The sequence below is a fragment of the Oncorhynchus masou genome, chromosome 13, assembly GCF_036934945.1.
Source record: "Oncorhynchus masou masou isolate Uvic2021 chromosome 13, UVic_Omas_1.1, whole genome shotgun sequence".
Classification (NCBI taxonomy): domain Eukaryota; kingdom Metazoa; phylum Chordata; class Actinopteri; order Salmoniformes; family Salmonidae; genus Oncorhynchus; species Oncorhynchus masou.
In genome coordinates this window covers 71,859,814-71,886,443 of record NC_088224.1, presented here as the reverse complement: position 1 = coordinate 71,886,443, position 26,630 = coordinate 71,859,814, and the positions used below count along the sequence as shown (strand labels likewise).

At 42.9% G+C, this 26,630-nt stretch overlaps 1 protein-coding gene across 4 annotated transcripts; it reads left to right on the top strand.

Annotated features, from left to right (window-relative positions):
- The first annotated feature begins 188 nt into the window (after positions 1 to 188).
- On the top strand, positions 189 to 26,318 carry LOC135553011 (clathrin heavy chain 1-like). 4 transcript variants are annotated; one of them, XM_064985049.1, is made up of 33 exons: positions 189 to 530; positions 1,430 to 1,637; positions 10,404 to 10,672; positions 10,965 to 11,126; positions 11,262 to 11,375; positions 11,499 to 11,672; positions 12,622 to 12,819; positions 12,977 to 13,177; positions 13,400 to 13,552; positions 13,694 to 13,816; positions 13,989 to 14,126; positions 14,289 to 14,453; positions 14,628 to 14,808; positions 14,951 to 15,114; positions 15,252 to 15,377; positions 15,487 to 15,629; positions 15,818 to 16,052; positions 16,168 to 16,290; positions 16,495 to 16,640; positions 16,795 to 16,978; positions 17,127 to 17,319; positions 17,584 to 17,741; positions 17,881 to 18,153; positions 18,313 to 18,480; positions 18,670 to 18,819; positions 18,994 to 19,125; positions 19,243 to 19,353; positions 19,529 to 19,699; positions 19,891 to 20,112; positions 20,811 to 20,831; positions 24,669 to 24,706; positions 24,791 to 24,866; positions 25,041 to 25,130. In XM_064985049.1, the coding sequence occupies exons 1-32, from the start codon at positions 489 to 491 to the stop codon at positions 24,819 to 24,821; spliced, it is 4,917 nt and encodes a 1,638-aa protein (XP_064841121.1). In that variant the 5' UTR covers positions 189 to 488; the 3' UTR covers positions 24,822 to 24,866; positions 25,041 to 25,130. The 4 variants fall into 4 exon arrangements, with proteins under 4 accessions (XP_064841121.1, XP_064841119.1, XP_064841122.1 ...); XM_064985047.1 differs by lacking the exon at positions 24,669 to 24,706 and having other exon boundaries at positions 25,041 to 26,318; XM_064985050.1 differs by lacking the exon at positions 20,811 to 20,831.
- Positions 26,319 to 26,630: the final 312 nt, after the last annotated feature.

The window sequence follows — 26,630 nt, the reverse complement described above, 5'->3', positions numbered from 1 at the left end:
AACATTCTGACAAAGATGGTGGCTAAATGAAGACATCTAACTCAGGCCGTTTAACTTCGAAAAAAATGTCCCAGTTCCGGTTTGCTTAAGGGGGTGGCTCTCAATGCGATAGCAGCTGTGTCTTATCGGTTTAGTTCACTGACTGTATATGAACAAAAACGATTAGGGAGTTGGATGTCTTGCTTCCTCTTCCGTCTCAGATTTTGATCCGTTTCCGCCGCCATTGCAGGTTTGGACTGAGATCAGTGTTTAAGACACTGCTATCCATCCATTCCGGCAGTGGAGAAAACGCATAAACATCCGGCGGCTACACTTGACATATTTTGGAAAATATTTCCAATAACAGCTTGCTTGGACGTAAATATTCACTGTCTGACTACGACTTACGAATCAGTGAGCGAGGAGGTCGTAGCTAGCACGGTGCTAACCTAGCCAGCTAGCTTTTTAGCTAGAATTCCAGGACTCCGTAGAAGCAAAGGAAAACCGCAATGGCTCAAATACTACCTATTCGCTTCCAGGAGCACCTGCAGGTATGAAAACAATATAGCGAAATACTAGTCGTGGCGAGGGCTCGTAACTATCGCACTAAACCCCTCCAGATCTTTATCGGTTGCTTGACGATTTTCGCTAACTGTTAGCTAGCTAAGCTAACTGTAGCTGGCAGTCCAACACCCGCAGCGAAATGAATGACCTCTCCTCCCAGTTGCCATATTATGCTAGCTAGCTAGCGAAAAGACTAGCACAGTGACAGTGAACGTTAACTTTCTGTGGTTGCCATCAAACGTAACGTTAACTGCTTTATATGATGGCTGCTATTTTGATTTTAATTGGCCTGCTAACTCAAACATATGTCATGTTAAGTAATGGCTAACTACTTAACTAGATAGATACGTTTCTGTTTGACAGTCCATTCAATAACAGCCAGATACATTTAGCTATTTCTGCTAGTGTTGACACTGATCTTAGTTTACCCCTACCCTGACATTCAAGTGAGGCAGTTGTTCAGTAAACTAAAATGGTTTAATCCACAGACAGATGTTCTATGGTTAAAACAACATGGCTTTCTACAATGCCTTGCTAGTTAGTATTATTTATTTTGATGTTGTTATATCTATGGCCATTGGATGATAAAAGGGTAATGGGTTTGAGTCAGTACAAATGGATAGCTACAGTACGAATTATCATCAACATAAAATCTTAATCTCTGCAATGATCATTAACCTGTGCATGAGCCTTAAGGTCGGTTAGCCCACAGAACTAAAGTGTTGGCATTAGTTCCAGGACAGGAGCCAACACGTTTTCAGGTCTCAGACAAGATCACTCACTCATCATGCAAGCGTAGTTCACTGAACCACCTCTGCTACAGTCACACTAGCAATTGTTTTTTTCAATCAAAATCTTTCTAACAATGTAATTCCATTTCCTTTAGCTCCAGAACCTGGGGATCAACCCAGCTAACATTGGATTCAGCACCCTGACTATGGAGTCTGATAAGTTCATCTGTATAAGAGAGAAGGTGGGCGAGCAGGCACAGGTTGTCATCATTGATATGGCCGACCCCAACACTCCAATCCGTAGGCCCATCTCTGCAGATAGCGCCATCATGAACCCTGCTAGCAAAGTTATTGCCCTCAAAGGTAAGGACTTCCACTGAGCCTGACTTGTTTCCTTTGACTGAACTCATATGTACAGAGGCTGTGTTTTTAACAACTTAACCACTTAGTTTGGGTGAATTAACTTCAACTTTCACTGCTGTAGGCCTTCATTTTCCTATGTGTTGCTGTCCTAATATTAAAGGGAGTTTGTGTATGTACGATTTTGTTTGTCGGCAAGTTAATAATCTAGGCCTGTCACATTCTGCTTCACCTGTTAATGACCATATACAGGCCTGTCCATTTTATTATTTGTTTTAAAAAATCAGAAGTAAAACTGCTTGTGAGTTGCAATTTATGGTCTACATTTGAAACAATTGAACCCCTTTTGTACACTGATAAAATTGTCATACTATCATGAATGCTTTTTCTATTTTTGCTTGTTTTTGCTCTTTTCGTTTCTTAATGCTTTCTTATATGTTTGCAGACGGTGAGTTGGATTTTATATATCATGAGTTGTGGAAGTTGTAATCATGTTTGCACTGTGATGGAATGTCTGCCCAGTACTGTATATGTTCTGTTTACATAGGAAAGAGTGCTTCCATTCTACTTTCGAACATAAGGGGATTGATTTTTTTTTAAACCAGGAGGCTTTAGGGTAAATGGCAAACAGAATAGGGATGTTCAAGGGAGTTCATCAAGACCTCTAGGTTTGAGGAAAAAAGGGTTAAAGTAAAAACATCTGAGAATAACTTGTGCACCTTTTATATTGCACACTACTTTCTCAATTGAGTAGATGGCAAGGCTAATGCACAGACTGAGCCAGTGAAACATTCCTCTGAAGCAAGATCCTTGTGATAACTTTTGATAATGTATTATTCATTCCCCTATTATGACTATATCCAGTTTGAGAGCTGGTCTTGGACTATAGGCCAAAATAGTCAGTTTGCATGATTTTTGTCAGTGCATCCTGGGCTGCAGTGTAAGAACCTTGCATTCAGAAACAAAGTGTATTGCAGATTAGACTTCAAGAAAATCTGATATGCAATGCAACATTTCAATACTAGACTATTGTAGCCAAATTAATTTGTATTTGTGTTGATTGATTGATTAATATTGATTTGACACTATGTATTCTATTTTAAGCGTTCACTTGTCAGACGACACTAATGACCAAAAGTATATGTGGACACCTGCTCGTCGAACATCTTATTAAAAAATAATGGGCATTAATATGGAGTTGGTCCCCCCTTTGCTGCTATAACAGCCTCCACTCTTCTGGGAAGGCTTTCCGCTAGATGTTGGAACATTGCTGCAGGGACTTGCTTCCATTCAGTCACGAGCATTAGTGAGGTCATACACTGATGTTGGGTGATTAGGCCTGGCTCACAGGACTTCGGCGTTCCAATTCATCCCAAAGGTGTTAGATGGAGTTGAGGTCAGGGCTCTGTGCAGGCCAGTCAAGTTCTTCCACACCGATTTCGACAAACCATTTCTGTATGGACTTTGATTTGTGCACGAGGGCGTTGTCATGCTGAAACAGGAAAGGGCCTTCCCCACACTGCTGCCGTAAAGTTGGAAGCACAGAATCTTATATAAAATGACTTATGCTGTAGCATTAAGATTTCCCTTCCCTGGAACTAAGGGGCCTAGCCCAAACCATGAAAACAGCCCCAGACCATTATTCCTCCTCCACCAAACTTTACAGTTTGCAGTATGCATTGGGGCAGGTAGCATTCTCCTGGCATCAGCCAAACCCAAATTCCTCTGTCGGACTGCCAGATGGTAAAGTGTGATTCATCACTCCAGAGAACCCATTTCCACTGCTCCAGAGTCCAATGGCAGCAAGCTTTACACCACTCCAACAGAAGCTTGTCATTGCGCGTGGTGCTCTTAGGCTTGTGTGCGGCTGCTCGGCCATGGACACCCATTTCATGATGCTCCCAACGAACAGTTATTGTGCTGACGTAGCTTCCAGAGGCATTTTGGAACTCTGTAGGTAGTGTTGTGGCCGAGAATAGATGATTTTTACGTTCTACCTGTTTCAGCACTTTGCGGTCCTTTTCTGTGCGCTTGTGTGGCCTACCACTTCATGGCTGAGCCATTTTTGCTCATAGACGTTTCCATTTCATGATAACAGCACTTACAGTTGACCAGGGCAGAAATTTTACGAACTGACTTGTTGGAAAGGCGGCATCCTATGACGGTGCCACGTTGAAAGTCACTGAGCTCTAAAGTAAGGCCATTCTACTGCCAATATTTGTCTACGGAGATTGCATGTCTGTGTGCTCGATTTTATACACCTGTCAGCAACGGGTTTGGCTGAAATGGCCAAATCCACGTATTGAAGTGATGTCCACATACTTTTGTGTATACAGTACCAGTCAAAAGTTTGGACACAGCTTGTTCCAGGGTTTTTCCTTATTTTCACTATTTTCTACATTGTAGAATAATTGTGGAGACATCAAAACGATGTAATTGCACATGGAATCATGTAGTAAACAAAAAAGTGTTAAACAAATCAAAATATATTTGAGATTCTTCAAAGTAGTCACCCTTTGCCTTGATGACAGCTTTGCACACTCTTCTCATTCTCTCAACCAGCTTCATGGGGTAGTCACCTGGATTGCATTTCAATTAACAGGTATGTCTTAATGCGTGTTGGGACACAGTAGGGGTGGTATACAGAAGATTTATTTGATAAGACCAATTCCATATTATGGCAAGAACAGCTCAAATAAGCAAAGAGAAACGACAGTTCATCGTTACTTTTAAAACGTGAAGGTCAGTCAATCCGGAAAATGTCAAGAACTGAAAGTTTCTTCAAGTGCAGTCGTGAAAACCGTTAAGCAATATGATGAAACTGGCTCTCATGAGGACCACCATAGGAAAGGAAGACCCAGACTTAACTCTGCTGCAGAGGATAAGTTCATTAGACTTACCAACCTTAGAAATCGGCAATTAACTACACTTCAGATTGTAGCCCAAATAAATGCTTCAGACTTGATGTATCAGATACATCTCAATATCAACTGTTCAGAGGAGATTGCATGAATCAGGCCTTCATGGTCAATTTGCTGCAAAGAATTCACTACTAAAGGACACCAATAAAATACTTTCTTGGGCCAAGGAACACAAGCAATGGACATTAGACAGGTGGAAATCTTTCCTTTTGGTATGAGGAGTTAAAATGTGAGATTTTTGGCTCCAACCGCCGTGTCATTGTGAGATGCAGAGTAGTTGAATGGATGATCTCTGCATGTGTGGTTCCCACCGTGAAGCATGAAGGAGGAGGTGTGGTGGTGCTTTGCTTGTGACACTGATTGTGATTGACTTATTTAGAATTCAAGGTACACTTAACCAGCATGGTTCCACAGCATTTGGCAGCGATATGCCATCCACTAAGCGCAAACCAGATGGGGACTATCATTTGTTTTTCAACAGGACATTGACCCAAAATGCACCTCCAGGCTGTGTAAGGGCTATTTGACCAAGAAGGGGTGTAATGGAGTGCTGCATCAGATTACCAGGACTCCACAATCACCTGGCCTCAAACCAATTGAACTGGTTTTGGGATGAGTAGGACTGCAGAGTGAAGGAAAGGCAGCAAACAAGTGCTCAGCATATGTGGGAACTCCTTCAAGACTGTTGGAAAAGCATTCCAGGGGTCGACCTCATGAAGCTGATTGAGAGTACAAAGCTGTCATCAAGGCAAAGGGTGGCTAGCACTTTTTTTGGTTACTACATGATTCCATGTGTTATTTCATAGTTTTGATGTCTTCACTATTATTCAATGTAGAAAATAAGAAAAACCCTTGAATGAGTAGGTGTGACCAAACTTTTGAAATAGTACTGTGTATATACAGTGGCAAGAGAAAGTATGTGAACCCTTTGTAATTACCTGGATTTCTGCATAAATTGGTCATAAAATTTGATCTAATTTTCATCTAAGTCACAACAATGGACAAATAGTCTACTTAAACTAATAACACACAATGATATGTTTTTACGTCTTTATTTAAGACACTATGTAAACATTCACAGTGCAGGGTGGGGAAAGTATGTGAACCCTTGGATTTAGTAACTGGTTGACCCTCCTTTGTCAGCAATAACCTCAACCAAACATTTTCTGTAGTTGTGGATCAGACCTGCACAATGGTTAGGAGGAATTTTGGACCATTGCTCTTTACAAAACTATTTAAGTAAAGCAATATTCTTGGGATGTCTAGTGTGAACCGCTCTCGAGGTCATGCAACAGCATCTCCGTCCTGTTGAGGTCAGGACTCTGACTGGGCCACTCCAGAAGGCGTATTTTCTTCTTTTGAAGCCATTTTGTTGTTGATTTACTTCTGTGATTTGGATCGTTGTCATGTTGCATCACCCAACTTCTGTTGAGCTTCAATTGGCGGACAGGCCTAACAATCTCTTGCAAAATGTCTTGATAAACGTGGGAGTTCATTTTTCTGTCAACGATAGCAAGCTGTCCAGGCCCTGAGGTAGCAAAGCAGCCCTAAACCATGAAGCTCCCTCCCCCATATTTCACAGTTGGGATGAGGTTTTGATATTGGTGTGCTGTGCCTTTTTTTTCTCCACACATAGTGTTGTGTTCCTTCCTTCCAAACAGCTCAACTTTAGTTTCATCAGTCCAGTAGTGCTGTGGAACATTCAGGTGCTCTTTTGCGAACTTCCGATGTGCAGCAATGTTTTTCTTTGGACAGCAGTGATTTCTTCCATGGTGTCCTCCCATGAACACCTTTCTTGTTTAGTGTTCTACATGTTGTAGACTCGTCAACAGATGTGTCAGCATGTTCCAGAGATTTTTTAAGTCTTTAGCTGACACTCCAGGACTCTTCTTAACCTCATTGAGCATTCTGTGCTGTGCTCTTGCAGTCATCTTTGCAGGACGGCCACTCCAAGGGAGACTAGCAACAGTGCTGAACTTTCTCTATTTATAGACAATTTGTCTTACCATGGACTGATGAACATCAAGGCTTTTAGAAATACTTTGTAACCCTTTCCAGCTTCATTCCAGTCAAATTCTTAATATTGGGTCTTCTAAGATCTATTTTGTTTGAGGCATGGTTCACATCAGGCAATGTTTCTTGTGAATAGCAAACTCAAACTTTTTGAGTGGTTTTTAAAGTGCAGGGCAGCTCTATCCAACATCTCTAATCTCGTCTCATTGACTAGACTCCACATTAGCTGACTCCTGACTCCAATTAGGTTTTGGAGAAGTCATCAGCCTAGGGATTCACATACTTTATCCGACCTACACTGAATGTTTAAATTATGTATTCAATATAGACACAATAATTTGTGTGTTATTAGTTTAAGCACACTGTCTATTGTTGTGACTTAGAGGAACAGATCTTTTTTTTTTTTTACCAATTTATGTAGAATTCCAAAAAGCAATTGATCACTTACATTATACAATGTGTCATTTCTCTTTGCATTAGATGGGCTAGTTTTATTTTAAATGTAGCTCTGATTTGTAGTCCTGGTGTATAGCATTACACAACAGGAAATGTAGGCCTATAGACTTTTGAGTGGTGAAATTAGTTAACAGTAGCAGGTTCATCATAGGCTACAGACACAGGAAATTAATGAATAGGAAACCCTTTCCTTGCTCCAATAATAAGCCAGTGATTGGAAAGCCTGAAATGGAATGGTTGTCAGTCAGTGCATCCAAAGACACTTCTCGTACGCCATCGCATCAGTTTGTGTTTTGTGGTCTTGCGTTAATCAGCATTCAGACCCAATTCCAAACTTCTTAATTCATCTCAGGATGAGCATACTGTGGTTAGGAATCCTGTAGAGCTGCTTGTACTCCTGGAAGTTCACCTATGACGAGGCACATACAATAGTAGGACTTTTTAACAGTAATTAATGGAAGACCTTATACAGTTCCATCAAAGTATTCATACCCCTTGACCTATTCCACATTTTGTTTTTACAGCCTGAATTCAAAATGGATTAAAATAAATCTTAACCATCTACACACAATACCCCATAATAGCAGTGAAAACATGTTTTTAGAAATGCTTGCAAATTTTATTGAAAATAAATACAAGTATTCACACCCCTTTGCTATAACACTCGAAATTGAGCTCAGGTGCATCCAATTTCCTTTGATCATCCTTGATATCACTACAACTTTATTGTAGTTCACCTTTTGGACAATTCAATTGGTTTGACATGATTTAGAAAAACTCACCTTTCCATATAAGGTCCCACAGTTAATAGTGCATGTCAAAGCAGAAACTATACTGTTGTTGTGCCTTTGGCATTATTAAACTGAAGATTCATCTTTATCAAATGACTCTATTGTTATGTGATTAAACTGATTAATCATGTAACTGTAATTAACTAGGAAGTCGGGGCACCAAGGAAAATATTCAGATTACAAAGTTATACTTTTCCTAATAACTTTTCAGATATTTTCATATCTGATCAATAGTCTTCTGATTAATTATTTATTTTACCTCACGTTAGTCTCATTCCAAACGTCGTAAATTGTTGGTTATCTGCACGAACCCAGTCTTCACTGAGTCATCCATACATAGTCTTAAATAATTTATTTACTAACTAACTAATTCACAGAAATGCATAAACAAACAGTAGATAGTTACAAGGAAAGGATAACGGCATCAGCAGCTTGGTGTACTAAAGGGAAGGTGGGGTTCGTTTGGGAATACAACACACAGTTGATAATTATAACAATTGAAATGCTAATCCTTTGCACATGAACGCTCACTCATTCGGGAACTATTGCAATCAATATATATATTTTTGCTCAGTGTGTCGTCGGTCTCTGTTGAAAAGTTTGTTTCTGTTGGAGAGTGTCCGTCTTCTCTCAGTCGTGGTTAGAATGGATAGTTCAGAGTGACATTCATTCATGTCGTTATAGATTAGATGTTTCGGCGGTTGTCGGTCTTCGCGTTCAATGATACCGAATTCCTAGCTGCAGACTAGTAATTCATATCAAAGACTTGTTCTTATTCTGTCGGTATCGATAGTCTAAGTGTTTAACCACGTGTTATGGTTAAAAGATAAACAGCGTTATGGTAATGTGGCTGTATTGTCTCCCGTGAGTTTCACAAAATTGTACCAAACGGGCCAGTTCGTAGCTGAATTCTTCACCGATCTGTTATACCTTCTCCAGAACAAATGTTGTTCGGATCTCAAGTTCTGTGCAGTGGAAGAAATTACTTTGTTCTCTATGAAAATCCACTCTGTCTCTATACTGTGGCCATGAGGAGAATCTCCTCTAGGAATTTACGACCTCTCTCTGACCACAGCAGCCTGGGTGTAGGAGACAGGGAGAGGGGGATGGGGCTTGCTGTACCCAAAGAGGGCAACGTCATGACAATGTGAAGTCCAAGGATTTGTCCATAGATCTCCACAATAGAGTTGTGATGAGGCATATGTCTAGGGAAGGGTATTAAACAACCGCGCAAGAAGGACCTTGGTCAGGGAGGTGGTCTAGAACCCAGTGACCACTGACAAAACTATAGAGTTCCTTGACTGAGATAGGAGAAGCTGCCAGAAGGACAACCGTTTCTACAGCACTTCACCAATATTGGCTTTATTGGAGAGTGGCCAGACGGAAGCCACTCCTGAGAAAAACGCACATTACCGCACATCTGGAGTTTGCAAAAAGGCACGTGAAAGTCTAAGAGCAAAGGATTTCTTTGGTCTAATGATAAATGTAAATCTTTGGCCTGAATGCAGAGAGCTATGTCTGGAGAAGCAGGCACAGCTCATCACCCTTCTAACACCATCCCTACATGAGGCGTGGTGGCAGCCGCATGCTATGGGGATGCTTTTCAGCGGCAGGGACTGTGAGACTGGTAAGGATGGAGGGAGCAATGAATGGAGTCAAATACAGGCAAATCCTTGATGAGAATCTGCTTCAGAATGCAAACGACCTTAAATCTTGTCTCCAGTCTGTTCCAACAGGACAATGACCCTAAGCATTCAACCAAAGCACCGCTGGAATGGCATCAGAACAAGAATGTGAATGTTCTTGAGTAGCCCAGCTTAAACCCAGACTTGAATCCCATTGGAAATCTGTGGAAAGGCTTGAAGATTGCTGTTCACTACTGCTCCCCGTCTAACGTTAACAGTGCTTGAGGGAATGGGAGAATCTCAAATTCCAGATGTGCAATGCTGATTGCACATATCCAAGACAACTCAAAGCTGTAATCGCTGCCAAAGGTTCTTCTACAAAGTATTGACTTGTGTGTTAATACTTATGTAAAATAGATATTTCTGTATGTAATTTTCAATAAATTAGCAACATTTCAAAATATCCTGTTTTCCCTTTGTCATTATGGGGTATAGTGTGTAGATGGGTGAGAAATCTAACACCATGTTCAATTCAGGTTGTAACACAACAAAATGTGGAATAAGTCAAGAAGTGTGAACTTCCTGAAGGAACTGGTTTGTAAATGATCAGTTCACCCAGTCACTAGTGGTTGCTGTTTATTAGCCTCATGTGGATTGGTGATGTCTTAACTTTTTTTTGTATTGAGTCTTTTCCTTCCTGAATGCAGATCTTACCACGTTATTGGTTGCCCGTCGTTGTGGTCTTGCTTTCTGCATTGCAAGTGCTGTTTTGTTTGGTCATTTGGTGGCACTCGCACCAAACCATGACTACCACTATTTCTAAATCAAGTGAAATTTGGTATTACAGTATTTTCATTTCCCCTCTAGTCTGTTTGTGTGTGGTGATTAGTAGTTTACATTAGTTCGTGGATATACACTGTTAGATCATCATATTGCTAAACCTTTTAATGTGTGAATTTTCAGCTGCAAAAACCCTCCAGATCTTCAACATTGAGATGAAGAGCAAGATGAAGGCTCACACCATGACTGATGACGTCACTTTCTGGAAGTGGATCTCCCTCAACACTGTAGCACTGGTCACAGACAACGCCGTCTACCATTGGAGCATGGAGGGAGACTCCCAGCCAGTCAAAGTCTTTGACAGACACTCCAGCCTAGCAGGCTGTCAAATCATCAACTACCGCACTGACGCCAAACAGAAATGGCTGCTTCTCATTGGGATTTCAGCACAGGTACTGAAATGGAGGGAATTAGATTGGATTTATGGTTGACGCGAGCTGTATTCTACTGAAGTGACTTGCGTTTTTTTTTTTACGAGTTTGTCATTAGAAGTTAATCCGTGTGAGTGTCAACACTAATGTACAGCAATACACTGACCTGATAGATGCTAATAACATGCTTTTTGGCTGTTTTGAAGCTTGCACAGCATTATGAAATGTTCTGCCCTGATAAGGCTTAATGTACCTCTGGAAAATACTGCTGTAGCACAAGCTCTTGTACAGTATGTGTATTCCTTCATTTTAGCAAAACCGTGTGGTGGGAGCCATGCAGCTGTACTCTGTGGACAGGAAGGTGTCCCAGCCCATTGAGGGCCACGCCGCCGGCTTTGCCCAGTTCAAAATGGAGGGGAATACAGAGGAATCGACACTGTTCTGCTTCGCTGTCCGAGGGCAAGCTGGAGGAAAGGTAGGAATCTCCAGCTTGGACATGGAGTACTCAGGGAGGGCTGGAATGGAATGGAAAAAGAAAAATGAGCAAAGAAGACTGGAAGATGTCTCATTGTTTTTGTTTTTTCCTCTGAATGTGTTTTTGCTTTCCTAGTTACACATAATTGAAGTGGGAACCCCACCAACAGGCAATCAGCCGTTTCCAAAGAAGGCAGTGGACGTGTTCTTCCCTCCTGAGGCCCAGAATGACTTCCCTGTAGCCATGCAGGTACTGGAACCACTTCACAGACAAGAACTCAAACCTGTTCCATACAGTCATGCAGGCCCTCTGCATTAATACCTGTTGTGCTACAGCTTCTGAAGCCTTGTGTCCCTGCTCTCTGTCCTCTAGATCAGCTCTAAGCAAGATGTTGTCTTTCTTATCACCAAATATGGCTACATCCACCTGTATGACTTGGAGACTGGCACCTGTATCTACATGAACCGGATCAGCGGGGAGACCATCTTTGTTACAGCCCCACATGAACCAACCGCTGGCATCATTGGAGTCAACAGGAAAGGACAGGTATGTCTCCACTGGTAAATGGGAGTGTTTTAGTCCTTTTATCAGGAGTAACCAGATGCCAGTGGGCTGATCAATGAGTTTCCTGTCCAAAACACACAGAGCCATTAAATATTCAGGAGGATGGAAAGGTGATCCATGTCTGTAGAGCCTACTGCTCCAGGTCTCCTCCTCAGAATTCACAAACACTGTATACTGCACCTGTGTGACGATGGCTGTCCCATATATGTGACAATGGAAAAACAGGGTGTGTTTGTGTGGAAGTGTGCTTTTGTAAATTAAAAAAAGTGTTATTTTTAACCTTTTTATTTAACTAGGCAAGTCAGTTAAGAACAAATTATTATTTTCAATGACGGCCTAGAAACAGTGGGTTAACTGCCTTGTTCAGGGGCAGAACGACAGATTCTTACCTTGTCAGCTAGGGGATTCGATCTAGCAACCTTTCGATTACTGGTCTAACGCGCTAACCACTAGGCTACATGCCGCCCCAAATTGACGTGTGTGTGTGTGTGTGTGTCTATCAATTGGTGACCTTGGCTGAGGGAAGCCTTGTTTAATACTGATCTAACGGCACCTCCAGCAGAGAGCAGCATGTGAAACACAGTTGGAAATCCTGTCAGGCCAGGCGTCCTAATCTCCTTAAAGCTCCTGGCTCTCTAACCCTCCAGTCTGCTGCTCCTTTATATCTTAATGTAACACACACACACAGACATCACCATGGAGCAGTGTGTTTCTGTGTAGTTAATTCACAAATGCTATTCTCTAGTCTAGCAACATTCTTTTTACACGTTCAATTAAATTCTGAAGAAATATGTGAGTTTAACAAAGGAATTATATACCAGTTTTGTTAAATTTGTCAGTACATATAAACTAATGTAATAGTACACATATCTTCATGTCTGTATAGTAGTGGACTCTCTATCCCTGTATGTGTGTTACTGTGTTTGTCCAGGTGTTGTCAGTGTGTGTGGAGGAGGAGAACATCATCCCCTACATCACCAACGTGCTCCAGAACCCAGACCTAGCCCTGCGCATGGCCGTGCGCAACAACCTGGCTGGGGCCGAGGAGCTGTTCGCCAGAAAGTTCAACACCCTGTTCGCTGCAGGGAACTACTCTGAGGCTGCCAAGGTGGCCGCAAACGCTCCCAAGGTACTGCCAATGCACCAAAACGCACAAACAATTAAAATCATGATCAATGTTTGAATGATATTCCAGCTGCCTTGTGTATAGTAAGGTTTCTACTACTACAGTCTTGTATCATGTTCACTTTTTTTGAAAGTCAAAACGCTCCTTTCCTCCTCCCCAGGGTATCCTGCGTACCCCGGACACCATCCGTAAGTTCCAGAGTGTGCCGGCCCAGCCGGGCCAGACCTCTCCTCTGCTGCAGTACTTTGGCATCCTGCTGGACCAGGGCCAGCTCAACAAGTTTGAGTCTCTTGAGCTGTGCAGGCCCGTCTTACAGCAGGGACGCAAGCAGCTGCTGGAGAAATGGCTCAAAGAGGACAAGGCAAGGAAACCATAGTTATCATAATAAACTGAGACTATAGTTGTCGCTTACTGTTGAGTTTGGATGTTCAACATTGAGCTTAAGTTTTATTTTCCTATTATGTATTGCTCAACATACTGGGCTGTTCAAATATCCCTATAACTAATGGGCTGGCTGGGACTTTATTCGTGACAGTGTTGGTTAGGGATTTATGAAAATTGCATGTTTTTTTTTTTTTAATAGCTGGAGTGTTCAGAGGAGCTGGGGGACCTGGTGAAATCAGTGGACCCCACTCTGGCTCTCAGCGTCTACCTCAGGGCCAACGTGCCCAACAAGGTCATTCAGTGCTTCGCTGAGACCGGACAGTTCCAGAAAATTGTCCTCTACGCCAAAAAGGTTAGTTGTGGTGTTTCTATCTTTCTAAGTCCTTACCAATATAACGTTTGACTTGACACAAAATGGAATTCTTTAATATGGTCAATTTAGATTGTATTCCGTTTTTAACTAACAGATGCGTTTTCCGTATTTCCCTTCTAGGTGGGCTACACTCCAGACTGGATGTTCCTGCTCAGGAATGTGATGAGGATCAGTCCAGAACAAGGCCTGCAGTTCTCTCAGATGCTGGTGCAGGATGAGGAGCCCCTGGCCGACATCACACAGGTCAGGCGGCTAAACGTCTTCACCACCTCAACCATTCATTTATCGTCCTATTTCCCTTACATATACATTTTCTGAAGGAAAAAAACCTTGTTCAGTGCTGCGCTGTGAGGTGCTGTATACAGTAACATGATTGATGTGTGGTAGCTGATGTATTGTCTGTCTCCCTGTTCAGATCGTTGACGTGTTTATGGAGTATAACCTGATCCAGCAGTGTACCTCTTTCCTCCTGGATGCCCTGAAGAACAACAGGCCTGCTGAGGGGCCTCTGCAGACACGCCTGCTGGAGATGAACCTGGTCCACGCCCCACAGGTACACACACACATCACACCCCAATCCACACAGACCCAACACTTACACAGCAATTGTATGCATGTTTTTTCTTTTAGTGCTACACTCTTATTTGCTTCTCTTCCACTGACTCGTGATGTCATGGATTTTAAATTCATGTATGATGTTTTTTTTCTGCTTCAGGTGGCTGATGCCATCCTGGGCAACCAGATGTTCACCCACTACGACCGTGCCCACGTTGCCCAGCTGTGTGAGAAGGCTGGCCTGCTGCAGAGGGCTCTGGAGCATTACACCGACCTGTACGATATCAAGCGGGCTGTGGTGCACACACACCTGCTCAACCCTGAGGTATAGGACACTATCTAACACAACCACACACTGCATGGAATATAATGTCCTGGAGTGTTCATGGTCTTGGTGAACAAGTGTGTACTTGCTGTGTTTTGCTCTTAATAAACATGTGTGCATTCTGGTATTTTTCCTGTCTGCACTGACTCTATGTGTATTGACTCTGTCCTGCAGTGGCTGGTGAACTTCTTTGGCTCCCTGTCAGTGGAGGACTCTCTGGAGTGTCTTCGGGCCATGCTGTCAGCCAACATCCGTCAGAACCTGCAGATCTGTGTCCAGGTGGCCTCTAAGTACCACGAGCAGCTCTCCACCAACTCCCTCACTGAGCTCTTTGAGTCCTTCAAGAGCTTTGAAGGTAAGCAGACCATACACCTGACACAAACCACCTAGTCTTGTCCTCACCTGCATGGAACATGGTCATGACTGTCTCAACAACCACATAGTTGTTCATCCTACCTCTCTATCTATGGGGACTAAGTTCTGTCTCTTCATTCCAGGTCTGTTCTACTTCCTGGGTTCCATCGTTAATTTCAGCCAGGACCCAGAGGTCCACTTCAAGTACATCCAGGCAGCCTGTAAGACGGGACAGATCAAAGAGGTGGAGAGGATCTGCAGAGAGAGCAACTGCTACGACCCCGAACGAGTCAAGAACTTCCTCAAGGTAAGGAAGAGAAGTAGGCATGCTATAGTATGACATCACAGCTTACTTCAGTATTTATTTTGTTAATTACCCTGAAAGCCAAGTCTAGCTGTTAGTTTGATTCTGTGAGCTGATATCAATATTTCCTCTCTTCACAGGAAGCTAAGCTGACTGATCAGCTCCCCCTGATCATCGTGTGTGACCGCTTCGACTTTGTACACGACCTGGTCCTCTACCTGTACCGCAACACCCTGCAGAAATACATTGAGATCTATGTGCAGAAGGTACATAAACTCATATTAACCTGCCTAACAGCTTTTTGTTTGTATACACACACACACACCATTGTACGATATGTGAATTTTCTATAAGAAAAATGTGTTTGTGTGTCAGGTGAACCCCAGCCGTCTGCCGGTGGTGATTGGAGGGCTGCTGGATGTGGACTGTGCTGAGGATGTGATTAAGAACCTTATCCTGGTGGTGAAAGGACAGTTCTCCACTGATGAACTAGTGGCTGAGGTGGAGAAGAGGAACAGGTAAGGACTGTGGGGACTGGGAGAGGGATGTCTCAGCCCAGACTGTCTTTATGCTGTAGTGCATTTAATTGTGACATTACTTCTGAAAGAGAAAGTAGGGTGAAGGGGTGCTGTTTGACCCACTTAAGTGTAAATATATCTAGTTTATGAGCACCTGAAACTTGAAGATGTGTATTTGTTGGCTCCAGACTGAAGCTGCTTCTGCCTTGGCTGGAGGCCCGTATCCATGAGGGCTGTGAGGAGCCAGCTACCCACAATGCCCTGGCCAAGATCTACATCGACAGCAACAACAACCCAGAGCGCTTCCTGCGTGAGAACACCTTCTACGACAGCCGTGTGGTGGGCAAGTACTGTGAGAAGAGGGACCCCCACCTGGCCTGCGTGGCCTACGAGAGAGGACAGTGTGACCAGGAGCTCATTAATGTGAGTGGGGAAATAATAATGACATTTTTACTTGACTAATACATTGAAATGTTAATTTTACACTGTTTGCATACGTTTTCCCTCAAATACTGATCATCTTACATTTCCTGTACAGGTATGCAATGAGAACTCTCTGTTCAAGAGTCTGTCTCGCTACCTGGTTCGCCGTAAAGACCCTGAGCTGTGGGCCAGTGTGCTGCTGGAGAGTAACCCGTTTAGAAGACCCCTCATCGACCAGGTATGGACCTGTTCCTGCCTGTTTGAAATGCAAACCTCATCCTCACTAAAACCATGGGCCAAAATGTTCTGTGATGTCCCACCAAAACGTTGCTTATATTTCGCACAATGGTTAAATTGTTATTTGTGACTTGTTTGGCTAGAAGTTTGCAGAATGGTGACTATTCTCTCCATTCTGGAATGACGTTTGTTGTCTTTCATTCAGGTTGTTCAGACGGCCCTGTCTGAGACACAGGACCCAGAGGAGGTGTCCGTTACAGTCAAGGCCTTCATGACTGCAGACCTCCCCAACGAACTCATTGAGCTGCTGGAGAAGATCGTTCTGGATAACTCTGTCTTCAGTGAACACAGGTACTAGGGCTACTGAAGCTCTGCTACCTGTGCTCACTGGCAGACTGAGCTGTCCATTGTGTGTCTGCTCTTTCAATATCAGGCTTGTTTGTAACTTTAAACTTGTTGTTTTAGTTTGTCATACTGAGCAGAGTTCATCTGTGTTTTTATTCAGAAACCTGCAGAACTTGCTGATCCTGACAGCCATCAAGGCGGACCGTACCCGTGTGATGGAGTACATCAACCGCCTAGACAACTACGATGCCCCCGACATCGCTAACATCGCCATCAGCAACGAGCTCTTCGAGGAGGCCTTTGCCATCTTCAGGAAGTTTGATGTCAACACCTCCGCCGTGCAGGTCAGTGGTTGAGTCTTTTGCTCTGGCAAATGGACCATTGACCAAAATGTTGCTTGTTCAATTCCCGTTGTGGGCAATGCTACTGTTCTGTCTGAATTCTATGGATTAAGAGGTCAACTTGACAAAAGTCATTTCTGTGTGTTTTTAGGTTCTGATTGAGCACATTGGGAACCTGGACCGGGCCTATGAATTTGCTGAGCGCTGCAACGAGCCTCCAGTGTGGAGCCAGCTGGCCAAGGCTCAGCTGCAGAAGGGTCTGGTGAAGGAGGCCATCGACTCCTACATCAAGGCTGATGACCCCTCTGCCTACATGGAGGTGGGCCAGGCTGCAGCCCAGAGTGGTAAGAGACAAAGAAAATGATCCACGTATTGTCCAGCATACAACCAACATTAGGGTTTTTCAATGTAGGCTTGCTATTGGAGGGGAAGGTATTCACCTGCATCCGATTTGGGGGAAAAGTAGTCTGGCTATCAGTCTCTAACATTCCACTCCTTGTGTCATATGCCAAAGAGACGGGACTTCCTGCAATCTCAAAGTTGCAGAAACCAGACTAGGAGAAAAGGGTTTAGTGAAGAAAATATAAATGTTGCTCTACTATCTTCAGGTAACTGGGAGGACCTGGTGAAGTTCCTTCAGATGGCCCGTAAGAAGTCCCGTGAGTCCTACGTGGAGACAGAGCTCATCTTCGCCCTGGCCAAGACCAACCGCCTGGCTGAACTGGAGGAGTTCATCAATGGACCCAACAACGCCCACATCCAACAGGTACGCTCTGAACACAAAATACACATACTGGCGCATAAACACACCGGCATACCCCCACACACGTTTACCTGACACATCCTTCTCCATCACTGCTGACCAGTATCATACCCTTTTCTTATGAAGTATTTCTCTATTCCAGGTGGGTGACAGGTGTTATGATGAGAGGATGTATGATGCGGCCAAGCTGCTCTACAACAACGTGTCCAACTTCGGGCGACTAGCGTCCACCTTGGTCCACCTGGGAGAGTACCAGGCCGCCGTGGATGGAGCCCGCAAAGCCAACAGCACCCGCACCTGGAAAGAGGTGTGCTTTGCCTGTGTGGATGGAAATGAGTTCCGCCTGGCACAGATGTGTGGCCTGCATATTGTTGTCCATGCTGATGAACTGGAGGAGCTCATCAACTACTATCAGGTAAGGCCCATTTGGTTCAATTACTACCAATATTCACTCTCATAGCAATTGCCTTATCCTGGCCAGAGTTAAAGAAAATAATTTACCATACCATAGCATGTGATGTGTTTTTAATGGTCCTGTGTTGATTGAAGATCCCATGGTTGTGTTTGTCTCTAGGACCGTGCTTACTTTGAGGAGCTGATCACCATGCTGGAGGCAGCCCTGGGTCTGGAGCGGGCTCACATGGGCATGTTCACAGAGCTGGCCATCCTCTACTCAAAGTTCAAACCCCAGAAGATGAGGGAGCACCTGGAGCTCTTCTGGTCCAGAGTCAACATTCCAAAGGTAAGAGAGAGGAAGAACGCTACGAGATAGATGTCTATATGCAAGCGGATTGAAATGATCTGCAAAGTCTTTATATTTTGATATTTGTTCATATGTTATTTGAATGCAGCAATGTATGTGATTTAGTGATTCATATCTTTGTGTGCTGCTTTTGGGGTGGGTGACGATAATGTTAATGTGTGTCTTCAGGTCCTGAGGGCTGCAGAGCAGGCCCACCTGTGGGCGGAGCTGGTCTTCCTCTATGACAAGTATGAGGAGTTTGACAACGCCATCCTCACCATGATGAGCCACCCCTCAGACGCCTGGAAGGAGGGACAGTTCAAAGACATTGTCACCAAGGTAACTGACTGACTGCAACAACACACAAGCTCAGCATGTCATGTTTTAGATTTGCAAACATTTTGTATTGGTTGTTGTCATGATGTATTCCTTGGTCATTGTATGAGGCCAAGTATTTGTCACTGACTAGAAATCCACATCCTGCAGCTGAATGTATGAGGCTTGTGATTCCAGGTGGCCAATGTGGAGTTATACTACAAGGCTATCCAGTTCTACCTGGAGTTCAAACCATTGTTACTGAACGACCTGCTCATAGTGCTGTCACCACGACTCGACCACACCCGCGCAGTCAACTTCTTCATGAAGGTACTAGGATGCTACTCTGTCCATACTTGATAGCTTCTTGTATGGCAATCTTTGGCATTCAGAATGACCTGCTTGACTGTTCACTGACTGGACTTTTTTTTCTCTGTCCACCTCCAGACCAAGCAGCTGTCACTGGTCAAGCCGTACCTGCGGTCAGTGCAGAACCACAACAACAAGGGTGTCAACGAAGCACTTAACAACCTCTTCATCACAGAGGAAGACTATGCGGTACTAAGATCTTTTAACATAAGCTTAGTTCTTCATACTTTGACGAGAAGAATCTGTGAGAACACTGAAATTACCATTGTGAAAAGAGAAAGTTCTTTTGAAAAAAAGTCTGCATTCATTTTCTGTCATGCAGAAATGACTTTCTCTCTTATTGTTACTCCTCTGTCCTGTCCAGGCCCTGCGTGCCTCCATTGATGCCTACGACAACTTTGACAACATCACCCTGGCCCAGGGCCTGGAGAAGCACGAGCTGATTGAGTTCAGGAGGATTGCTGCCTACCTCTTCAAAGGCAACAACCGCTGGAAGCAGAGCGTGGAACTCTGCAAGAAGGACAAACTCTACAAGGTCCATCTTCTCCTCAACTTTATATCCAATACTAATATTTTGTCTAAAGACCAGTGATCATCAGCTCACACAGATACCCATGCTGCTGTTGTTTTTGTAAAATGTATGGATCATAACATTGCTTTTTGACGTCACTGTCTGAATTCTTTCCCTGTGTCTCGACGTGTATGTCTGTGGTGTTTTGTGTGTAGGACGCCATGCAGTATGCGTCTGAGTCGAAAGACCTGGAGCTGGCTGAGGAGTTGTTGGCCTGGTTCCTGGAAGAGGACAAGAAGGAGTGCTTTGCCGCCTGCCTCTTCACCTGCTACGACCTGCTGAGGCCTGACGTGGTGCTGGAGACGGCCTGGAGGCACAACATCATGGACTTCTCCATGCCCTATTTCATCCAGGTCATGAGGGAGTACCTCTCCAAGGTGGGTTAGGTTGGCTACGCCTTGGATGGCATTTCACCCCATAGGGTATTTTATACAGAGTGTGGTAAGGATTTTTTGTGCTTAGGTTATCAGTGTCTACAATGAAAAGTAGTCAGTTGTCAGGTGATGTTTTTAATGTACCAATTTACCTTTTTGAGGAGGTCACCTTTTAGGATTTTGTTAACAACCACAACTTCAGCCGATCACATCCTCAACCTGTTCCGTTTCTCTCAGTCATGTTACCGGTAATCATGTCTTCCGATTTTGTTTTCATCTCTGCTACTTTTCCATACAAATGCTAACGTCAGGAGATTCATACTGCTTAGTATTCTTCCATGCCACATATATTTGTCATATGGCAAGAAATAACAGAAATATCACTTCTTGTGGTAGAACATAATGTTAGTATCGGCTATAGTCTGCTGGGATCCAGGACTAACAGGAAGAAATAGACTGCTATGTAGACCAATTGTACATAATTATGCATGTTGTATGATTACTGTAATGATATTTTAAAAACAGGTCTGCTGATAGATATTTTATAACTTAAAAGTACCACATTTGTATCAAAAGTGGCTTATTTCCATCTCTCACTGAGAGTTCTTTTTTTTTCTGATTCCACATTTGTTTGTTCTCTCTGTTGGGAGAGAGTTGGTTTTGTTTTTCTTCTTAAGTTGCCTCTCTGAATTCCCTTTCAGGTTGATGCGATTAAGGAAAAGGTGAAAGTCCAATCCATTTCCAGTCATTCTTTTTGACCCTCTGTAGTCTGTAGTTTGGAGGAGTGAAACTAGAGGAAACTGCATGAGTCTGTCCCCTCCCCATGTCACTGCTGCTTCTGACTCCACACCTTGACCCAGAATGGTCTGGAGTGGGGTTCTCCCACCCTGCCTCTGGGGAGCTGCTGGGCATGCTGGGGTTTGGGATGGCTCTATTAGCTATTGCTCTTTGTTCCAGGGTTGAATCAGTGACTGACCAATCAGGATTCAGGAACTCATTCACCCCAGCAACACCCAAACAGAGGGATGTTTAGTTCCGTTCCATTGAGGCTGCCCACATAAACCAGCAAACTCAGTAACTGTCCAGGAGCAGGAAAGGAGAGCTCTACTCTGGATAACCTACTGTAGTCAGACAATACTCTCCCTTAGACCTGTAGATACTAATGAAAACTACCACTGTCTGTAATATCACTGGTCTGCTGTTGCTTGAGGCTGTGATAATCTCTACCACTTGCCATTTAGTGGTCAACCTTGGTAGAGTACTGGGGTTTGATTTGTACTGAAATGAATGCTGAAACAGCCCTGGGACCACATTGAATGTGGTTTGACCAGAGCTTAGGGCCAACATTGTTCAATTTTGTCCTTTTATAGTGAAGTAATGTAGCCTCATATTTGGGCTATGCACAGCTGGAGACAGCTGCACAGCTGGAGAATAGAACACATTGTGTATGGAAATTTTGATCATTCTTTCAGAGTACCCTTTTATGTAACGGTTTACGGAGTTAACTCTCAAGTAAAAAATGCCTAGTTTTAGATGTAAATATCCTCAACATTGTGACATGTATGGAGATGTTTTTTGCATTTTATTATAATTGTGTTCCTTTTATTTGTTATATTAATTGTACTGTAGTGTCTTTGCTACTCCAGAACTGTAAAGTGTGGTCTGTTCAATGACAAGTGGAGTACTGTGTGTACATAGTGTGTCGAACGCGTGTAACATACTTGCATTGTATTCAGGGCAAGCATGCGGTTCCCCCGCCCATAGCACTAGCAGCATTTTTGGACAGGCTTGGAGACGTTGTTGGCTGTGCCTGCTTCTGGACGCCTTGACTGGCCGTACAAACCATCCCTCCATCCTCTCACTCCCTCCACTATGGCTCTCTGCCTTTCTCATGCACTCTTCTAAACAGAGAAATGACCTAACTGCTGCTTCAGCATGTCTCTTTCCCCTTCAATGAACCTACAGCCTGTTTACCTGCATCTTAAAACAATGTACTGACTGTTTTGGCAGAAGGCAAGTATGTAGAGAACTGAACCCTACGTTGTGATCTGACAGGAGAGAAGTATATTCATAGATGACTTATGGTTTTGTTGAAGTGATCTTGTGAATTTTCAGGATGCATAGGTTGTGTATGTCTCTCATATTCAAGATGCTGCTTGCTTGAACCTGTGAATTGTCAGTCTCGCCTTTTTCTTTTACAATTCCTGCTCTAAGCTGCTTAATAACTAATCAAGCAGACCAACATGATAAAGATTTCCCTTATTTGCTGGTTATTGATCATTTTAGTATAAATATAATCTTTCCATTTAGAACTTTTTATTATTATTGAGGTTTCCAGTTGATTCATTGAATCTGTTTGTTCAACTTCATGGTAGGGAAAGTTTCTTGTTGGTGTTAGCATTGTGATAGTGCTTGTAATCCCTGGTCGTTATTGTTCTGTGATGTTGGCCCATATTAGAGCTGTTGAAATGGGTTTGGTTCTCTACATACTGTCCAAACACATGGAAATAGATGCATCTGGTGGCTGGATGGTGGGACCATCTTTATTTATTTGTATTTACAGTGCCTTCGGAAAGTATTCAGACCCCTTGACATTTTCCACATTTTGTTAGGATTCAGCCTTATCCTAAAATGTATTAACTAGCTTCTCCCCCATTATCGGGAATAGATTAATAACAAAGCAAAAACAGGATTTCTTTTACATTTTTGTTAATTTATTTTCATTTATTTAATCCATTTTAGAATAAAGTTGTAACGTAACAACGTGGAAAAAGTCTAGGGGCCTGAATACTTTCCTAAGGCACTGTGTGTATGTATACAGTGCCAGTCAAAAGTTTGGACACAGCTACTCATTCAAGGGGTTTTCTTTATTTCTACTATTTTCTACTTTGTATAATAGTAGTGAAAACATCAACTATGAAATAACACACATGGAATCTTGTAGTAACCAAAAAAAGTGTTAAACAAATCTAAATATATTTGAGATTCTTCAAAGTTGCCACCCTTTGCCTTGATGGCAGCTTAGCATTCTCTCAGCTTTTGCTTCATGAGGTAGTCACCTGGAATGCATTTCAATTAAGTGATGTGCCTTGTTAAAATTGTATTTGTGCAATTTCTTTCCTTAATGCGTTATAGCCAATCAGTTGTTGTGACATGGTGGGGGGCTATAGCCTTATTTGATAAAAGACCAAGTCCATATTATGGCAAGAACAGCTCAAATAAGCAAAGAAAAATGACAGTCCATCACTACTTTAAGACACGAAGATCAGTCAATCTGGAAAATTTCTAGAACTTTGAAGTTTCTTCAAGTGCAGTCGCAAAAACCATCAAGCGCTATGCTGAAACTGCCTCTCACGAGGGCTGCCACGGGAATGGAAGACCCAGCGTTACTTCTGCTGGAGAGGATAAGTTATTTAGAGTTACCTGCACCTCAGATTGCAGTTCAAATAAATGCTTCACAGTTCAAGAAACAGACCCATCTCAACATCAACTGTTCAGAGGAAACTGTGTGAATCAGGCCTTCATGGTCAAATTGCTGCAAAGAAACCACTACTAAAGGACACCAGTAAGAAGACTTGCTTGGGCCAAGAAACACAAGCAATGGACATTTGACCGGTGGAAATCTGTCCTTTTGGTCTGGAATCCAAATTTGAGATTTTTGGTTCCAACCGCCATCTTTGTGAGACGCAGAGTAGGTGAACGGATGACCTCCATGTGTGGGTCCCACTGTGAAGCATGGAGGAGGTGGTGTGATGGTGCTTTGCTGTCTGTGATTTATTTATTTAGAATTCAAGGTACTCTTAACCAGCATGGATACCACAGCATTCTACAGTGATACACCATCCCATCTGGTTTGCGCTTAACAGATTTATCATTTGTTTTTCAAACGGACAATGACCCAAAACACACCTCCAGGCTGTGGTAAGGGCTATTTGACCAAGGAGAGTGATGGTGCTGCATTAGATGACCTGGCATCCACAATCACCTGACCTCAACCCAATTGACATGGTTTGGGATGAGTTGGACTGCAGAGTGAAGGAAAAGCAGCCAACAAGTGCTCAGCATATGTGGGAACTCCTTCAAGACTGTTCGAAAATCATTCCAGGTGAAGCTGGGTGAGAATGCCAAGAGTGTGCAAAGTCGTCAAGGCAAAGGGTGGCTACTTTGAAGAATATAAAATATATTTAGATTTAACACTTGTTTTGGTTACTACATGATATGTGTGTTATTTCATAGTTTTGATTTCTTCACTATTATTCTACAATATAGTAAAAATAAAGAAAAACCTTTTAAATGAATAGGTGTCAACTTTTGACTGGTACTGTATATGTTAATTAGTGTTCTGTTTAGGCTTAGCTGTGTGTATCTAATCTGAAATTGGACTCCTTTACAACCCTAATGCTGGGCTGTCGTGGTCAAGCTTGGTAGCTAGTATCGCCAGTAGCCACTAGTAACCGTGCCTGACTAAAAAACCTTCCCACACACCGTAGCATGGCCTGCCTCTTGCGGCCTGTTTTTTTTTTTGTAAAATCTTGACTTTATTCATCTCTGCCTGTCAGGAATGGTCCCATCGGCCAGCCAGTGAAATAACCCAGAGGTCAGTTATATTGGCATCTCATTAGAGCTCCCCTTGCTGGTTGTGTCTGTGGTTAACATGCTCACCTCTCTCCCTGCCTCTCAGGTCGACAAGCTTGACGCCTCCGAGTCCCTGAGGAAACAGGAGGAGCAGAACACAGAGTCCCAGCCCATTGTTTATGGTACGGTGGCCTGACCTCTAAATAACCCTGCCGCTCTATTGGTTGAATATGTTAAAGGGGGTCTATAATGCTTTGAAGTTGTAGCACCTGGGCAGTGTTAACCCTTTAGAGTTTGTTTGTATATTAGTAGTCTTGTCACGAAGCTCATGCTAGTGTCCTGTGTTTGTGTTGCAGGCACGCCCCAGCTCATGCTCACTTCAGGCCCTGGTCAGGCTGTGCCCCCCCAGCCTGGCTATGGAGGCTACGGCTACCCAGCAGCACCCACCGGCTACGGCCAACCTCCCCAGCCTGGCTTTGGCTATGGCATGTGAACGCCCACCACCCCTGACCCCTTAGTCACCTGTTTGTCTCTCCTTGTGTTCTTCACCAGCTTACCATGCTCACAATAGGGGATACAAACAACAAGAACCTGTGCTCCTTTAAATTATTTGTATTATGTTCTCCTTTAAACTGCAATGGACTTTTATTTGTATTGTTTTGAACAGAAATTTGACCACATTTTTTTCTTCACATTCCATATTTGACTACTTAACACTTACTAGAATGATGATTTGTGTGTAATTGTTTTTTTTATGGGGTTATGTATGTAAGTGGACTTGAGAAAGAAGCAATTAACTTTTTTTGAAGTAGTTTGGAGAAGCATCTAATTTGCACTCTGTCGTGAGAAGAAACTAATATAGAAACTCTTAATTTTGATGTACTGAACGTGTGAACAGCTTACATTGTCTATTCGTCGGTCTGTATAATGCATTTCATTATTGTATATTCTGAAAAAAGGTTACATATAATATTTGAACATATATTGCCACTTCAACACTAAGTAACAATAGTATATTCTGCACAGGCGTGTAGCTTTGAGTTTGAAATGCGTACGGACGTATGTGTCTGAGTGTGTGTGTGATCTAAATAAGAATTTTAATCCCCCTTGTTCTATACTGGCTCTCCAGTCAACCCCAATAGATGTTAGTCCTCCTTTGTTGGCTCCATGTGTTTAATCTAGGTGACCTTCTGTTGTGCTGTGTACAGTGCTTGTGTGAGACTGTATGTGCAGGGGGATCGAAGGCTGACTCTTCAGACCCGTACGTTTGTATTTAGTCACCACCCTCCTTGTGCTGAGGTCTGTGTATGCCAGGTGTTGTGGTGTTCTAGGTCACCATATTTTTGTGTGTACAGAAGAATGATCGTTTAAAAAAAAAAAAGGGGGAGATCTTGCTCGTCGTCCTCCACGGCCCTGTCCCGTTTGGTTCGGTCAGTGCGATTGGCTCTGAGAACAAATGGAGGAATTGGAGGACAGGGCTGTTCTCCTTTGGTGTCCTAATGTCAACTTGTTTAGATCAGTAACACTCCTGTAGGTTATGTATTTCAATGGTTATTATGAAGAATTAGTTCAGTACTACAGCATACAGTTCTTTGTCAAGAATGGTCTGAAATAAAAGCCTGTATTTACCTTGATGTATTCCCAAAGTGCTTTGAGCTGTGTGTGTAAAGTATCATCCTTATCTCTGAACATTCCTATTATATTAACAATAAAACATTTTCATAAAGACCATGCTGGAAGAGAAATATGAAAGACTAAAGTCGATCCTGTAGATAAAATATTGGTCCCTGTATGACGAAGTTGTTAGGCACAGTCAAATTATTTTATCCTACAAAGAAAATATGTCATAACAGAATTGACGTTTTCACATAATCACAGTCTATATAAGCAATCCATTAGTATTTTTTTCCTTCAGTCAGTTGAGTAGTTCATGTGCACTGCTTAAT

Excerpts from the sequence above, each read along its gene's own strand:
- LOC135553011 (XM_064985047.1), top strand. The coding sequence starts at position 489 with ATGGCTCAAATACTACCTATTCGCTTCCAGGAGCACCTGCAG. Across the intron at positions 16,053-16,167 it reads GTGACCAGGAGCTCATTAAT|GTATGCAATGAGAACTCTCT; the intron begins GTGAGTGGGGAA and ends TTTCCTGTACAG. Across the intron at positions 20,113-20,810 it reads TGAGGGAGTACCTCTCCAAG|GTTGATGCGATTAAGGAAAA; the intron begins GTGGGTTAGGTT and ends ATTCCCTTTCAG.